This window comes from Megalobrama amblycephala, linkage group LG22, assembly GCF_018812025.1.
Source record: "Megalobrama amblycephala isolate DHTTF-2021 linkage group LG22, ASM1881202v1, whole genome shotgun sequence".
NCBI classification, from domain to species: domain Eukaryota; kingdom Metazoa; phylum Chordata; class Actinopteri; order Cypriniformes; family Xenocyprididae; genus Megalobrama; species Megalobrama amblycephala.
In genome coordinates this window covers 19750845-19769065 of record NC_063065.1, presented here as the reverse complement: position 1 = coordinate 19769065, position 18221 = coordinate 19750845, and the positions used below count along the sequence as shown (strand labels likewise).

General features: G+C 35.1%; 1 protein-coding gene across 5 annotated transcripts in view; it reads left to right on the top strand.

The window, feature by feature from the left end:
• The window catches only part of dlgap1b (discs, large (Drosophila) homolog-associated protein 1b), a 174618-nt gene that overhangs the window by 124380 nt on the left and 32017 nt on the right, over positions 1–18221 (top strand). For all 5 annotated transcript variants that reach the window (XM_048174520.1, XM_048174522.1, XM_048174521.1 and 2 more), the window contains one exon: positions 2860–3106. In XM_048174520.1, the coding sequence (XP_048030477.1) occupies positions 2860–3106 (247 nt within the window). The remainder of the gene's footprint in view (positions 1–2859; positions 3107–18221) is intronic.

The window sequence follows — 18221 nt, the reverse complement described above, 5'->3', positions numbered from 1 at the left end:
GCCTGTCTGTCTGTAGCCTTCTTTCACCAATGACAAACACTCTGCTGTCCTTTCTTCCAATCACAACTCACTATTAGTCCTCCAGTCACAGAATGCTCCAAACAACCTGTTTCCACTTCCTTTTGAAACTCAAATCACGAGACCTTCTCTGATTCATTTCTGTGCAAATCCAATCGCACTTGGTAGAAAGAGCGCTAGTGATGTAGCCACACCTGATTGCTTTCACTTTTACAGATTTCCTCCCCTCTGCACTCTTTTTTTTTCTGGTGTTATATGTATTAGTGTGTTTAACCCTTATCATTGAAAATGCAGCATGGCTATTAGAGGGTTAAATTTACCCTACATGATAATTGACAGCTCAGGATTCACAATTCAAGCATTTTCTCACAACAATTGATCTTACATCATTAATCAACCAACTTATTACAAATTTCCTACTATGATGTTTACTCATTTTAGTATTTAAGATGTCATGGCATTTCAGGCTGAAAAGTTGATTAGAAGTCAATTTAAACTAAATGACCCTTAACAGTACAAATTTGTCTTAAACACACTAATACACTTATGTTTTTTATTCTTTATGATTTCCTTTCTTGTGTTTGTGTTTTGTAAAATGTATGTTTGATGTTTAAAAACATATTTCTGAAAATAAAATACATTTTCCAACACTCAAAACATTGATACGGCCTCAAAGCACCCTGGATTGTGAAGTACTTAAAGGGTTAGTTCACCCAAAAATGAAAATTCTGTCATTAATTACTCACCCTCATGTCGTTCTACACCGTAAGACCTTCGTTCATCTTCCGAACACAAATTAAGATATTGTTGATGAAATCCGATGGCTCAGTGAGGCCTCTATTGAGAGCAAAACCATTCAAACTCTCAAGGTCCATAAAGGTACTAAAAACATATTTGAAACAGTTCATGTGAGTACAGTGGTTCTATTTTAATATTATAAAGCGACAAGAATACTGTTTGTGCGCCAAAAAAATAAAATAAAGACTTTTCAACAATATCTAGTGATGGGACGATTTCAAAACACTGCTTCTGAGCTTTACGAATCGAATCAGTGAATCGGAGCGCCAAAGTCACGTGATTTCAGCAGTTTAGCCATTTGATAGGAGATCCGAATCACTAATTTGAAACAAAAGATTCGTAAAGTTTAGAAGCTTCATGGAGCAGTGTTTTAAATCGGCCCATAGATATTGTTAAAAAGTCGTTTGTTTTTTGTTTTTTTTTGCCACGCAAAAAGTATTCTTGTCACTTTATATATTAAGATAGAACCACTGAACTCACATGAACTGTTTCAAATATGTTTTTAGTACCTTTATGGACCTTGAGAGTTACAATGGCTTTGCTCTCTATAGAGGCCTCACTGAGCCATCGGATTTCATCAAAAATATCTTAATTTGTGTTCTGAAAATGAGGGAAGGTCTTACGGGTGTAGAACGACATGAGGGTGAGTAATAAATGACTGAATTTTCATTTTTGGGTGATCTAACCCTTTAAAAGCCATTTTTTGGGGATTTAACATTATATATTATAGTAACATAATTATAGCCTATGAATATAGTTAAATTATATTAACACAATATGTACATTTTATCATTTATATATTACATTTTATTTAAATTTTTATTAAAACGGATTTGTATTCTATATTATTTTTAATTATTTCTGAAAAGAAACAATAATATAAATCAAACAATATATTATTAAATTATATTAATATATAAAATGATAATGAATCAAAGGCCGTAACCATGTCTTGAACATTGTATGCCTAATATTTCGAAAATGCAAAACGTTTCTTGTCTCGTCACACTCAGTTAGGAATTACATGAATTCAAATATATAAGTATGTTACTGTAGGTCGTTTAACATTTCATTCGCAAAACAGTTGACGAATTAACTGTTTCGCTATTTACGTCTTTCCTCACTCTCTTTCAACGTTATATTGACGATTTGGATCATGCTGGAATTCACATTCTGCTTTTGTGAACAGTAGACCCCGCCTACTTTGATTTGATTGGCCATCTCAATCATTTTGACATTGACAAGCGCTGTTAGACCAATAAGGCAGGCCAGGCTAAAAATTTAACTTTTTGACATCCTAACAACATACAGAGCGCTGCATAGTGGAGTACCACAGAGCAGTGCAAGAATTTCAAATATTGGGGGGGACAATTTGGCCATTTCTAATTACTGGGGGGGACTTGTCCCCCTCAATGTCTATGGTGGTTAAGGCCCTGAATCAGTCAATCAAATGTATATACTGTGTTCAAATGAGTTGACTATAATATTTATAAAATAAAATAATATAAAATATTTAGGTTTGTCAAACTTAATTTTTTTTAACCCAATTTCATTTTTTAACCCTGGGTTAATTTAATCTTCAGTTATCTTGTTCCATATTTCACACTGTTCATACCTTCCCATTTGGTAATCATACCTTTAGTACTGCAGTTCTGAAGCAGTTTTTCATAACTCAGGACAAAAAGTCATGCTAAACATCTTTCAAAATGTATGAAGCATTACTCAACCTAGGGTTAAAACTGGCTGTAATCCAGGGTTAAGCTTAGTGTGAAAAGTCAAATGTAATTAGATTAGATCTTTAGAAAAGCATCATTTAAAATCCTATGATCTCGCTCAGCTCCTCTACCTGCTTAATACAATGATTTAAAGTCAATGTACATTAGTAAGCCTAGAGCTAACATCTTGAAACCTGCTCATTCAGACAGGTGTACTTATACTACAATCTATACACTTTATAATATATACTGCTATGATTAATCCCATGACAGAAGGGTGAAGAACAGCATATGACAGCAAGTGGTGACGTGTTGTCTCCCCCTGCAGGTGAGCGAGGTGGAAGTGAACGGGCAGATCGAGGCCGTGTGTGAGAGTGTGTTCAGTGAGATGGAGTCTCAGGCCGTGGATGCTCTGGATCTGCCCGGGTCCGGATGCTTCCGCATGAGGAGCCACAGCTACGTGCGGGCCATCGAAAAGGGCTGCTCGCAGGAGGAAGAGGAGGAGAGAGCGGCACGACAGGCCATCACACCACCTCGAACTACAACTACTGTTAGAACCATCCAGAGCAGTACAGGTACAAGCACATTAAAAGCTGTTAAAACAAGTGTTATTACTGAAGTTTTTTTTTGTCTGGAGGTTAATTTTTTTTAAATGCAGTGCAATTCATACATACACTGACTTAAATGCACCTCTTCTGTGATGAACATGTTTTCAATTTCTGTATTAGAATTTATTTTTATATTTTTTGTGGGCAAAACCGTAGGTCAAGGGCCCTGTGTTCACAACCTGAAGTGTGAAAACTTTTGCCAAAAATTAGGCACATTTTTTTTTTTTAATGAATACACATAAAGATTTTCTAAAACTTAGCATGTGTTTCAATCTAGGTATTTACATCAGTTCTTGAAATCCATATTTGTCATTTACCCATAATAACCTTAAGCAAAGTATATAAATATATATTATGTTGCTATAACAAACTATAGCTGTTGTATATAACTAACTATCAAAGTTTAAATGACATACATTGTTATGGAATTCCATCATTGAAAAATGTACAATCTTTCCACTTTCCCTCCCTTCAATTTTTATCTTCCATCCATCCTTCACTCTCTCTGTCACTTCATCTGTATGAATAGAGAGCCAAGGTCTCTTCCCTCCTTCTCTCTCGTGCGGGGTGTTGTTTAATTACAGCGATTAGAGAGTCTCATTCTTTTTCCTCGTCACTCTGTCATCAGGGTCGTAGTCAGCTAATTAAAAACATTTACAGACAAGTGGGACGAAGGAAAGCCAGAGAAAAAGCGAAAGAGCTGTTGAGATAAATTAGAATGAGTGAGGAAACAGACAGGAACATAATAGATGAAGATGAGATTTTGGGATTTGGGGAATGACTTATGTGGAAAAAAAAGCTCCATTATTAACCGTGTCCCTTGTGTGTGTGTGTGTGTGTGTGTTTTTTTTTTTTATAACTCTTATTCACCAAGCTTTAATCTCTGGTTAAAAAAAAATGTCAATCAGGATTAGGTAAGACATCATTGCTTTTTCAGGCCATTATTCACTTAAACAAGATTGCTAATCAATTAAATAAAAATCCCAGACATGCTGTGGACTTTTGAAATGAGGCAGCAAAGTCTAAATTGAAAATATTATAGGCTGGTTGTCAATAGTCCCTAGTGTTAGTTTTTTTTTTATTTTATGTGACTATAGTCTATAAAAATATAACAATCGACAACCAACCTATAATATTTTCAGTGTTTATATTAACACGGCTTTATTACATTCAGAAGTTTGGGGGCGGATTTTTATTTATTTATTTATTTATTTATTTTGCATTCTATGTAATGTTTTGAAAGAAGTGTCTTTTGCTTACCAGGGTTGCATTTATTTGATCAAAAATACAGTAAAAAAGTAATATTGTGAAATATTACTTTTAAAAATAAGTTTTCTATTTATGTACTATTTATCTACAATATGTAAGATTTTTGGATTAAAATATCCCAAAACCACTAGAACAGTGTTATATATTTTGTTGAGTTGTGTACTTGCATTATCCCACGTGTTTCCAAGAATATTTAAATCCAGAGAAATAAGCAATTTTAACCAGGACTCGTACCGTGTTCGTGTGTTGCCTATCAATGACATTATATCCACGTTACCCCTGTTTCCTGGTTTTATTTTGTAGAAACCATGGAAACACCAAAGGCGCTTTAATATATTATGTGTTTTATTAGACAGGTGAGCAACTGTTTGGATACATTCATCAACAGAAAACTAATCATGTTATATTGCTCAACACAGTAAGTCTTATTGTTTAAATCTCGTTTTCTCGATTTACAGTTAGTACCATGTTTTCCCATTCCTAATAGCGATCTAGCTTACTGCCGTGTGCAACAAGTTCCCTCTGAGCGAATGCAGAGTAGCACTATAACAACTTTCAATACACAAATATATCTAATATGATAAATCATTGCACATATGCATGACCGGAAGAAGCGGAAGCGGTGACTGCGGCATAATAAAAGTTCCGCTGCTCTCGAGACGTGTGTCGCACTCGTCTCTCATTAGCAATTGCTCCAGCGGCCTCGTTTCTGCTCGTACCGCACTCTGCCCTGCTGTGCTTCATACTATAGTAACGTTAATAATCTCATCCATGAACATGATTTCTGCCTGAGTCCCATCCCGATTCTTTTCCACCAGCTGTAGATGTGAAGACAACATCTCCCATGATTCCGTGAAATCAAGGTGTCATCAATCTACGCCTTTGTTTTGAATAAGCGACCTTTAGCGGCGAAAATTTACATACACAGCAAAATCCCCAGAGTTAAATCAACTCTGCTCAGAGTACATATGGTCCCTCTCTATATAGTGTTAAAGTAACACTGAAGCAGTTAAAGTTAATGAGATAATTAAGTGATTAAGTTATGATTGAGCATTAGTGATGAACACCTGCTGTTAACAAGCAGAATCACTCTAGAGAAACACAATAACTACAAATGACAAATGAAATCAACTGAAGATAAAAGACATTAAATCTCTCAAGATCTGATTAAACAACTCCACAAACAGCATTTTATCTCATTAACTTTAACTCTATGTAGAGAGGAACCATATGTTCTCTGAGCAGAGTTGATTTAACTCTGGGGATTTTGCTGTGTAGTGTGCCTTCAATTATTAATAGTTTTCTAAGTTCATTAGTCAACAAAGACTCACAAACATCTCTTGTGTAGTGAGGGTTGCAGACATGGAAGTGTCTTTAATTGACTGAGCTGAATGGTTGCTAAAAACCATCTTGTCTCAATTCCATTTAGATGAAAAATCTAGCGTAGCGTCAGTTCTGGCAGGTCACGTCAGTCAAGCTTGCATCAGCTGACTCCCAGGTGACTGCGTCTACCTATAGGAATACAACGCCTATTACGGCATCTATATATAAGCTCCTCAGTATTATCAGCAGCTATTGCATTTCTCAGGAGCAAATTACCCTCCTCCATCCCCAGCTCCTCCTCTCTTCAGTCAGGATGGTCTATTATTTCCCCTGAATCAGACTAATTCTCGAAAAATGTGTATGTTAAATCATGACATTTAATGATATCTGCATGTTGGTCCTGTTCTGTTTACCCTGGGGGGTTTATTGCTGCTCTCCCTGCTCTTATCCATGCTAGGCTGCATGGATGCGCAGGGAGTTCTTGCCCAGAACAAAACCATACCGGCAATACAAACTCTATGCATTATCTATCATATTTGACGATAGTGGTCCTGACAGAAGTGTTTTATTTGGGTTTGAGTTGTTAAAACTTATTTAGTCTGCCGTTTTGCACCTGTTTGACCCATTCAGGCCTATTTCCAGACCGGTTGTGAATATTGTTGGCCATTATCCATTGCTTCCTGTCATGTGAGTTCTTATGTAATGGCATGGAGTGAACCAATTAGATTGTGAAAAATTGGATTGACTTAATCAGTTAACCCAAACAAACCTGTGTCAAAGAGTTTAGCTGGCCAGTGAGATTTCATATGTGAGAGAATTAAAATTCTGCTCCTGTAGAATGAACAGTCGAGAGAGTGTGTATGAGAATTCATTCATTTTCAATGAGAGTTGGAGATTTGAGGCAGCATGGCACCATTGGTGACGAAACATTCAGCAACTTCTATGCCACTTTTGGGTTTAAAACATTATGCAAATTAATCGTGATGTGAGAGTGATTCTCACATGATCCACCTCATAATGCAGTTGGATACAGTTGCACTGGAATGCTGACAAGAAACTAAAAGTACAGTAGCTCGCCGACCTCCAGCGATTAAATCACTGTCAGTGTGAACGGCCTTCATGAGGAGTCATTGGCAGAACACATGACCTGAAGGCAAAATGGAAACAAACAACCAAAATGCTTTATATAGATGTACACTAAATGAAACACAACCAATGTTTTTCCTCAGGCTCTGTGACTACACAAAAACACACATTATTGACTTATTGTCGCAGAAGAAATAAATCATAGGGAGCTAAAGGGACAAAAAAAAACTTGAGTGTTTGCTGAAAGCATAAATCTCTTAAGCATATGTGGAGAAATATGTTTATTCTGTGTACATGTGCATGTTATAGTTTAGTTGTTAATTTCCCTTTGGAGTGTGTGTGGGGGGGTGCTCACAATTGTGGGTGTGATAATGCTTTTATACTCAAAAAAGGTTCTATAAACAGGAAGTCGATATCAAATGACGTTTCTGACAAAAATTTGCCCAGTTAGTTCTTTAATAATTTTTTTTGCCAATGAAAATATTCCATTTCACAAGTGAGAACTCTATGGAGCTAAAAATGCTCACATGCTCTGGTCTAGAACTAGGGCTGGATGCTATATCAATATAAATAAATATTGTTATCGATAATACATTTTTGAGTAATTTTCGATAGTCTGCGTCTACTGTAGATGATCAGGTCCGTGTCACTAATAATACAATTTATTGAAACATTACATAGATTTACATCTGCCACGTCTTGACATTTTTCTGACAAAGTCTGAAGCAAATTGGGTAAAAATAAGAGGGCGATTTCAAAGCATTTTGAAAGTGACACACTTCCTGTTGCCAGTTGGTAGCACCATGACTTTGACTCACAATAGTCACTTCCATGTGATCAGCCTCCTACAATGAACACACAGCTGAAGTTTCATCAAAATCAGTCAATGTTTGCAGAAATTATAACACACTTCCTGTTTCCCTTTTTTCCCAATAAATATGTTGCCTCGCCACGGCCAAACCGTTTGAGATATCCAATATCCGTCCACAATTTAGCATCCTTAATGTCTTGTCTTCATGTTGAAAAAGTTTGGTGTGAATTGTATGATGCCCTTTGAAGCAGTAGTTAAAAATTGAGAACTTGGTTCAAAAAATCCACATTCAAACAAAAATAGCTGACTTCCTGTTAAAGGTGCAATATGTAATATTTTCTGTCCGCTAGACGTCGCTAGAGCCCTATTTAAAAAAAAAAGGAGTAGCTTGATCTTGGTCTTCACCTCACAGCCGGTGGAAAACAATTGGGATAGGACTCGGGAAGAAATCATGTTAATGGATGCGATTATTAACGTTACTGTAGTATGAAACAGAGCAGGACCGAGTGTTGTGGGAGCTGAACGAGGATGCTGGAGCGATTGCGCAACACACGCCTCACGAACAGCGGAACTTTTATTATGCCGCAGTCGCCGGCGCTGCTTCCGCTTTTCTGGTCATGAGTATGAGGTAACACAGCTCTGTTTATCATATTAGATACATTTGAGTGTGTTGAAAATGATGTTATAATGTGCGTTCGCTCGGTGGCTGCTGTGAGACACTTGTTGCACACTGCTGTAAGCTAGATCGATTTTAGAATATCATATTAAATGCTGGATGGCTTGTGTTGATAAATGGCATGCAATTAATTTTAAAACGTATTGTATGATGGAGAAAATTCTGTATTACTGTTACTAAAAATAAAGCTGCATCTGATTATGCTATGTTAGCTACTTCACAAAATAGAGTTTTTCTCTGAGGTATGGTAAAGCATGGTACTCGCAAAAAAAGAAAATTAGATTTAAACAATAAGACTAAACATGTTGAGCTATATAACAACAATTAGTTTTCTGTATACAAATATATCAGAACAGTTGTTCCCTTGTATTTTAAAACATGTAAATATTAAATCGTCTTTGGTGTTTCCATGGTTTTTACAAAATGAAACTGGAAAACGAGGGTAACGCGGGTATGACGCAATTGACAGGCGATTCCTCACACATCCCGGAGCCTTGGTTAAAACTGCAATTTTCTCAAGATTTACAAATAGTTGGAATCATTTGGGATGTTGTAAATACTCAAGTGAAAAAAATATATAACACTGGCCTAGTGGTTTTTGGATATTTTACTGCAAAATTCTTACATATTGCACCTTTAATCGGAGCTAATGACTGTAAATTAGAAATTTGTCCAGCTCAATGAGAACAAATATATATTTATTTTTTTATATATATATATATATATATATATATATATATATATATATATATACACCGAGTTTGGTGACTGTAGGTAAAACTAACCCCCAACTTTAGACAAAAGGTTGCGCTATAGAGCCCCTTCTTCTGGCAGGAAACTCTGATGAGCCCATTTCTTCTGGCAGGCAACTGATATGTGTGTCGAGTTTTCTGCAATTTAAAGTATGTTAAGTGCCTCAGAAACCGCAATAAAGAATATTAAAGTTTAATGCGCTGCCATGACAACAGTATTCAAGATATCAAGAATCCTTTCACAGGTGTGCATCTGCTGTGTTTTGACATTATTCTGACGAAGACTGAAGCAAATCGGGTAAAAATAAGAGGGCGATTTTGAAGCATTTTGAAAGTGACACATTTCCTGCTCTCAGTTAGTGACATTATAACTTTGACTCACAATAATCACTTCCATGTGATCGGTCTTCTAGAACGAACACACAGCTGAAGCTTCATCAAAATAAGTTAATGTATGCAGAAGTTATAACACATTCCTGTTTCCCTTTTCTCACCATAAATTTGTTTTAACGCCACGGCCAAACTGTTCGAGATATCAAAAATCTGCTCGCAATTTAGCGTCCTCAATGTCTTGTCTTTATGCTGGCTGAGTTGAGATCTATAACTATATGAAGTTTGGTTACTTTAGGTGAAAAGGGGTGCGCTACAGAGCCCCTCAAATACAACCATATAAAAGGGTGTGCCACAGACTTGTAAACAAACATTTATTTATCAGGTCTAAAAGCCTATTCACACTGCACAGACAGACGCCGACCAACGGCAAAATTAATTGTTTAAATATAGTGAACAGTATCAGAAAATATTGTGACACGACCAATAAGATTTAATGATGGGAACTACAGTGACTGTTGTAAAATAAAATTTAAATAGTAATCAGAAAGTAAACCAGACAGAGTTTTACAGCTGTCCCATATTCCAAGTTACACACATAGACACACTCACAGATGTGCGTATCACATTTGTCCTTTTAGCAGCTTTGATCTGAATGTCATTTCCATGGCATTAAAGGATTAGAACTCCCCGTCTGTCTGAGAGTTTCTCTTTTTGTGTGCATCATCTGCTTTTCTGTCCATCCCTCTCCTTCTTTGTCTGCTTTTTTCTCCAGGGTAATGGGATATAATGCTTTCATGCCATTTTACAAGGAAACTCCAACCCCAGATGAGCACTAGTGAGTGCTCTAAGGTCTAGAGAGATGATAGATGCCACGGTTCTTGATCTGATTCATCACTGACACTAAACTTCAGCAGACAGGAAGTCTCTTATGCTCACTAAGGCTGCATTTATTTGAAAACAGTAATATTATTGAAATATTATTACAATTTAAAATAACTCCTGTAATGGTTATGCTGAATTTTCTGAAGCCATTGCTCCAGTCTTCATTTTCACATGATACTTCAGAAATATTTTTAATATGCTGATTTGGTGCTCAAAAAACATTTCTTTTTATTATCAATGTAAAACAGGTGTGCTGCTTAATGTTTTTGTGGAAACTGATACGTTTTTTCAGAATTCTTTAAAGAATAGAAATTTCAAAAGAACAGCATTTAGTTGAAATAGAAATCTTTTGTAAACATCTTTACTTTAACGTCTTGATTTTATTTGTTGGTGACGCGTTTTCCCTAAAGCCTGTTACAATACATCAGGTTGCTATGTTACATATTGAAATTGCTGCATTGTTGAATCTGTCATACTGACTCTTACTGTCTTGTCGAAATTATTCAGACCGAATAGGATATAAAGTTCTGACAAAATATTTCTCACAACAATCTAAATCAAGGAAGAAAAGCTTTACCTCATCCATAAACAGTATATTTATAGAAAAATACTTTATATCCTCTTTGTGTGTGTGTTTGTGTGTGTATGTGTGTGTGTGCAGATTTGACTGTATTTATATTTTTAGAAAGTCCTTCAAATGGAGTGAAACATCAAAAAACAGCTTGTGAGGACATTTGAAGTGGTCCTCACTACTGGAAAGCCTAAAATCGGACAAATCTAAATCAGTCACGTTTGTGTATTTTAAATCAGTCACCTTTAAGTCACATAGTGTCGCTACACTGTAAAAAATCTAAAGTTTAGAAAATGTAAAAGTTTAAGGCAACAAACTTCAGCAGATTTTTGAGTTTTCTCAACTTCTTGTATTCAGTTTATACAACAAAAAGTTGAGAAAACTCAAAAATCCCCTACAAAAACTCAAAAATCTGCTGAAGTTTGTTGCCTAAAACTTTTAAGTTTTCTCAACTTTTGATTTTTTACAGTGATTATAGTATGAAAATTGTTGTCTGTGAGAGAGGTCTTTTCTAATATAGCTTCTAAATATATATAATGAGTTTTTTGTCTTTTCAAAAAGCATGGAATTAATGTGGGAACAAGTTTATGCGGAATTATTGAATTAAAGCCAGCAGAAACAAAGAGTGAGACTGAGTTCTTGTGGAAGTCAGTGGAGATGAGGAGAATGAGAGATGAGTTGTGTTACTGTTGTTTTTCAACCACATGAGGGCGAGCTTGAGCACACACTCTATCTGTTTAGTGCTACATAAAAATGCATTAAGATGCTAGTTGCTTAGAATATTTTAGAGCAGAAGCACATAGGCTACACATGACTACCACACATTTAAACCGTGTTTAACACTAGAGGTGTGAGGGGGAGTAGAGTTTCTAAAGGAGTCAAGTTTATGTTTATATTGGCTAATAGGCTAAATATAATCATGAAAAAAGATATAGGTTACATTTAAAGTATAGATTGTAGTTGACATGAGATGGATGCATGGCCTGTTGGATGACATGCATGGATTGACATGATATATATATTTGTTTTGAGCAGTATTTTACTCGTTCTTTAATAGTAAGTATAGGGGAGAGCGGGGCACAAAGTAACGTGGGGCTAGTTGTAACACACATGGTTTAAAACGTTCCACACATGCCAGCATGACGAAACTTAGTGTATTTACTAGTTGCCATATCAACACTATATCGAGAAACAATTGCGCCAAAATTAAAAAAATCTTTGGAAGATATCACTGAACATTTATTTAAAGGTGCCCTAGATTCAAAAATTGAATTTACGTTGGCATAGTCAAATAACAAGAGTTCAGTACATGGAAATGACATACAGTGAGTCTCAAACTCCATTGTTTCCTCCTTCTTATATAAATCTCATTTGTTTAAAAGACCTCCGAAGAACAGGTGAATCTCAACATAACACCGACTGTTACGTAACGGTCGGGGTGTACGCCCCCAATATTTGCATATGCCAGCCCATGTTCCCAACATTATGAAAGGCATTAGACAAGGGCAGAACGTCTGGATCTGTGCACAGCTGAATCATCAGACTAGGTAAGCAAGCAAGTACAACAGCAAAAAATGGCAGATGGAGCAATAATAACTGACATGATTCATGATAACATGATATTTTTAGTGATATTTGTAAATTGTCTTTCTAAATGTTTCGTTAGCATGTTGCTAATGTACTGTTAAATGTGGTTAAAGTTACCATCGTTTCTTACTGTATTCACGGAGACAAGAGCTGTCGCTATTTTCATTTTTAAACACTTGCAGTCTGTATAATTCATAAACACAACTTCATTCTTTATAAATCTCTCCAACAGTGTAGCATTAGCCGTTAGCCACGGAGCACTATCAAACTCATTCAGAATCAATGTAAACATCAAAATAAACACTGTACTTACGCGATTAGACATGCTGCATGACGAACACTTTGTAAAGATCCATTTTGAGGGTTTTATTAGCTGTTTGAACTTTTTTTTTATGTTGTTAAAGGCAAGCGCGAGCTCTTGGGGCGTGGAGCATGAGAATTAAAGGGCCACACACCCTGAATCGGCTCATTTCTAATTATGCCCCAAAATAGGCAGTTAAAAAAATTCAGGGGACACCTTAGACTTATATTACATCTTTTTAAAAAAAAGTTCTAGGGCACCTTTAACTATAGCAAAAGTAAATTTCTTACTTAAGTTAATTTTTCATCTCTATTTTTTGTGTTTTTAATGCTGATCTAACCAGCAGAAGACACTAGCCGGGTTTAAATCCCAGTTGTGCAGGTGGGGCATGTTGTAACGCTGCGTTACAATGGGAACTATGCTATTCTATTCTATACTTTTATGAATTTTATTGATAAACCATGAAAAAAAAGGTGAATAAATCAATGTTCAGAAATTATTAATTATTATTGTGTTTTATACTATGCTGCATAGCTGTGTTTTGTGGCGTGTTTGTTGTCAAACGCAAAAATTAGTTTATTTTTAATTATTAAAAAATGCCATTATTTTATATGAAAAAGTTAATAATTGTATTTTATTGTCAAAATATTTTAGTTTGTCTTGGATATTTTTTTGATTAGATCAGATTACATTTTAAGCAGTTGTATGGTCATGTTACAATGCACCCCACCTATGGGGCATGTTGTCACATTTCATTTTCGGGGTAAATCAAGAAAAAAAGCATTGTATTATTGAAACAAAACCACATAATCGTAATGGACATGTGTGAAATTAATGTGGGAAAAAATAAATACTCTGAACCCCAAGTGAATTTACACAAAAGTCAAAAAGTGCCCCGCTTTCCCCCTATGTGCAGCTTTTATGTCTTCATATTAATTGAAGAGACTGCATATAATATTTTTAAACATTTTTATCAGTGCAGGGTGATAAAATTTACAAGGGCAAGCAAAGACGTGATTAAAATTGCTCAAACTTAAAAGAGAGTGTGACCTTCAGAATCAGAACAAACCAAACCAGACCTAAAAATAAACACTTTCCTTTATATACCAGTTTTAAAAAAAATAATTAATTAAATAATTAATTAATAAAACGGTAACTTAGACACCACAGCCATCCAAAAAAAAAAAAAAAAAAATGTGAAGGAGATTTTATGAACATTAAAAAGTCTTAAAAATAACTTAAGAAATTATTGTTTTTTTGTTTTGTTGTTGTTGTTTTTCAGTCGAGTAGGCTGGCATCTAATGTTAAAATCTGAAACACAATTCACAGTTATTTTTATTAAGGCATTAGTCATATCAAATTTGACGACAGTAGCTACTAGTTAACCTATAACGATATATACGACTTTTTATAACATTTTTAATTATTTTTTTAAAGGATGTTTACTCTTATTCCTTGTGATTTAGCCGGGGTTAGTCAGATCAGTGGGGTGGGAAGTCCCGCAGGCTCAGTCATGTTTGGCCGGTACGGGAATCGGTGTATTTAACGGATGTGACGGTGTGGGCCGGTCCCGTACCCGCCCGTAACTGAACAGCTCGATCCACCAGCACCACAGCGAGCGCGAGCGTTACGGTGACATTAGCTTCCATTCACAGGCAAGCTGGAGTTTATCACTAGATCCCGCCGATTCATTCAGGCGCTTTTGTCTCTCGTTCTCTCTCCGGTTACCGTTTACCGAAAATTACAGGGTATGTGTGACTGCTGGATCCGCAGCCTCTGTGAGTACACGCGCCTCTCTCTCTCTCTCTCTCTCTCTCTCTCTCTCCCTCTCTCTCTCTCACTCTCTCTCTCTCTCATTTGTTTGTTTGTGTTTTGATAGTATTGACTGAGGTGACGGACAATTGAACTGAGGCCGTTTTGCTTACTCATAGTGCAATGAACTGATGTGAGTCAACATCCAGTTTATAGGGTGATTGTGAGCCTATGGATCGTATAGCTACTTCAAAAATAAACATTAATAACATCAAATATAATTAAAATATTAATTGTATTATTAATATACAACGATATAATATTAATAATACAATGGTGATAAATAAATGTTAATTATATTAATAATATAAAAAATCTTATTAATAAAAAAAAAAAATGATAATGTTGCTGCTTTGTGACTAAATTGGCTTTGTTTGAGAGAGGGAGAGATTCTGAACTCTGTCCAGTATCAGTCTATTTTGGTGTGTCATATTTGATATTAGGGAGCAGGTGTCAGGCAGGGCTCAAAAATACACACATATCCTAAATAGACAAAGAAACTCCAGAGTTTTTCCCCCTTGAACCGTTGGAAATTATCCCAAAGTTTGCGGTGTGGTTGTCCTAAAAGTTTTTTAGCAGAAAACTGGGTCAGCATTCATGGGTGTATTTTCATTTGAGAGCCCACATGGCTCCAGGTTTCAGTTATGAGACTGAATGGTCTAGCTATCCTGTGACGGCCCCATGCAGGTCTCTATAAATAAAAGCTGTTGCCAGTGTTTGTGCTTTTCCAGTTCAACAGAAGCCGTGTGTAACATCTTACTAGAGTGATTTCCCAGTGTTTTTGTAGAAAAAAACATTATGTCATGACATTGTGTTGTTGTTATTAAGGGTCAAGATGTCTGCAGTGTAATAGAAAAACATTACGTTAGTTCAGTTTTAGCCCAGAAGGATGATGCTGCTGTTTCCACGGCAACTAATTCATTTAAACTGTTGATCTGGGGATCAGAGAATGGGATGATGTCATTGAATGATCTTTCACTTTCGATTTTTCTCCTGTTTTTGTTTTGTTTTGTTTTATCTTTAATTTTTTTATTATTGCTTTGACTTGTTTTATGTAGTCTTATACCAGATTAGACCTGAGAGCATCATAATGGCGTTTGAGCTCATTTCAATGACGTCCCGTCTAAAAGGAGAGATTGTAACAGAGATCGTGTAATGAAACTGTGAATGGGATGACTCAGAATGCCAAAGATGACAGGAGTGATATCATAAACAGGCCCTCCAGTCGATCAATACAGACACTCACTTAGATATGATCTCAGCATTATCGATTATATTCTCATTGCACAGAATCTGATGACTTTCATATTGATCCAAAAAAGTAATACATGTCCTTTGTAGTAATAAGAGACAAATCAATATTTTTAAACTCAAAAATGATTTTCTGCAAAGAGCAAAAGATTGTAATCGTCATATATTTAATAATTATTGTAATACAGTTATTTAAATAAGCAGCCTAACTAAATCCTTTGAAAATGCTTAGTGTTGCTTGGAACAATTCTTAGTGTTGTTAGTGTGCAAGTTTTGAGCACTAGAGGGCGGTGTAGTACAATGAGAGTGGAGAAAAACACGTGTTTCAAATAACATCCTGCCTACTACTCTCTTAAAAATAAAGGTTCCAAATGGAGTTTTTACAGCAATGCCATAAAAAAAGCATTTTAGATTTCCCCAAAGAGGCATCTCTTAAAATAACCAGTTTGAAGCACATTTTTCAACATAAAGTACCTTTTGTGCATTGGAAAAATACTATGGATGTTAAAGGTTCCTAATGGAACCATCGATGCCAATAAAGAACCTTTTATTTTATAAGTGTACTTGAGAATATATGCGAGAATCATTTCAGTGGACGATGCAGTTCGCAATATGCATGAAACAATGATTGTTTTAAAATATAATAGTCTACTAAATCATGTTGTTTTAGTACTATTAAATGCTATAATAGCATTTATTAGTATTTTGAATTAACTTTTCATTATATATATATATATATATATATATATATATATATATATATATATATATATATATATAGATAGATAGATAGATAGATAGATAGATAGATACTTTAATTTCAGTTAGTTGCCAAGTCTGCATTTCTAATTTTTGTTTACGTCTTTTAAGTTTAATTTTTCATCTAATATTTGTATATTTTTGTATATAAATATATTTGTATATAAAATATAATAGTCTACTAAATCATGTTGTTTTAGTATTATTAATAGCATTTATTAATATTTTGAATTAATCTTTCAAATTTTTATTTTATATTTTCAGTTTAGGTTTTAGCAGTTCTGTGATGTACTTTTATTTTATTACCTTAGTTATATATATATATATATATATATATATATATATATATATATATATATATATATATATATATGAATAAATATAGTAGATTTTTCGCACATTTGTGCTCATACTCATATTGTAGCATAAATGATTAAGGGTGCTAATTTTGCCTTGAGAAAGTGTGTGTGTGTGTGTGTGTGTGTGTGTGTGTGTGTGTGTGTGTGTGTGTGTGTGTGTGTGTGTGTGTGTACAGGTTTATATTACAAGGATAGTAAAACCTGAGATCACCTACATTGTGGGGACCAGCCAGCAGTCCCCATTGGTGGAAATGGATTAATAAATATACTAAATTATGTTTTGTTTTTTGTTTTTGTAAAAATGCCGAATGTTTTCTGTGATGGTTAGGGTTTGGGGATAGAATATACCGTTTGTACAGTATAAAAACCATGATGTCTATGGAGAGTCTATGGAGTCAAATTAATGCCTTAAAGTTTTGCACAGAAATAAAGTTTTGCAAAACAAAAAAAAGAATTGAGCAATAAAAAAATGTTTTGCAAACAAAAATAAAGAATTGCAAAGGAAAAATTAAAGTATTGAGCAGAAAAAAATAAGTTTTGCAAACAAAAATAATAAAATGCAAAATGCTATTTTTCATGCTCAAACCTACTAAATCATTTGCAACGCTCATTTTATTCTACATTTCAGTCAAGCGTGCACTCACGATACCGGTTTTCTTTTGCGCTGCACTTTTCTGTGCGGTTCTCTTTATGGCACTGGTTTGACGTGGGGGTGGAGTCAAGAAACGGGGGCACGCCCCCGCGAAATGCATTGGAGGGGAACGTAATCGGCGACAGGTGAAATAATTCTTTGACATGGTTAAAAATAATGAATGGTTTGTTTTTATTGGTTTGTTTAGCATATGTTGTCGCCGATTACGACCCCCTCCAATGCATTTCTTATACAGGGAGTGCAGAATTATTAGGCAAGTTGATTTTTTTATCATATTTTTTTTCCAAGTACATTTTACCAATTCCAATCCACATCAATCTTAATAACTACCATTAATATTGTTTTTAATCATTTATAAGTGATACATAATAGTTCATGAAGGCTGGAAATGAAAAACGCCTATTATTCAGGTGTGCAGAATTATTAGGCAGGTTTTCTTTTACAGGCCAAATGAGCCAAAAAAGAGATTTAACTCAGACTGAAAAGTCAAAAATGATTAAATACTCATGAGAAGGACGCAATACTAATGCAATACTAGAAATTGCAAAGTTAAAGCATGACCAATGGACAGCAAAACGCTCATTGGGTCAGCGGGGTCATACAAAAACAGGTGGAAAAGAAAAGACGCATGTTAACTGCAAAAGAATTAAGAATTAAG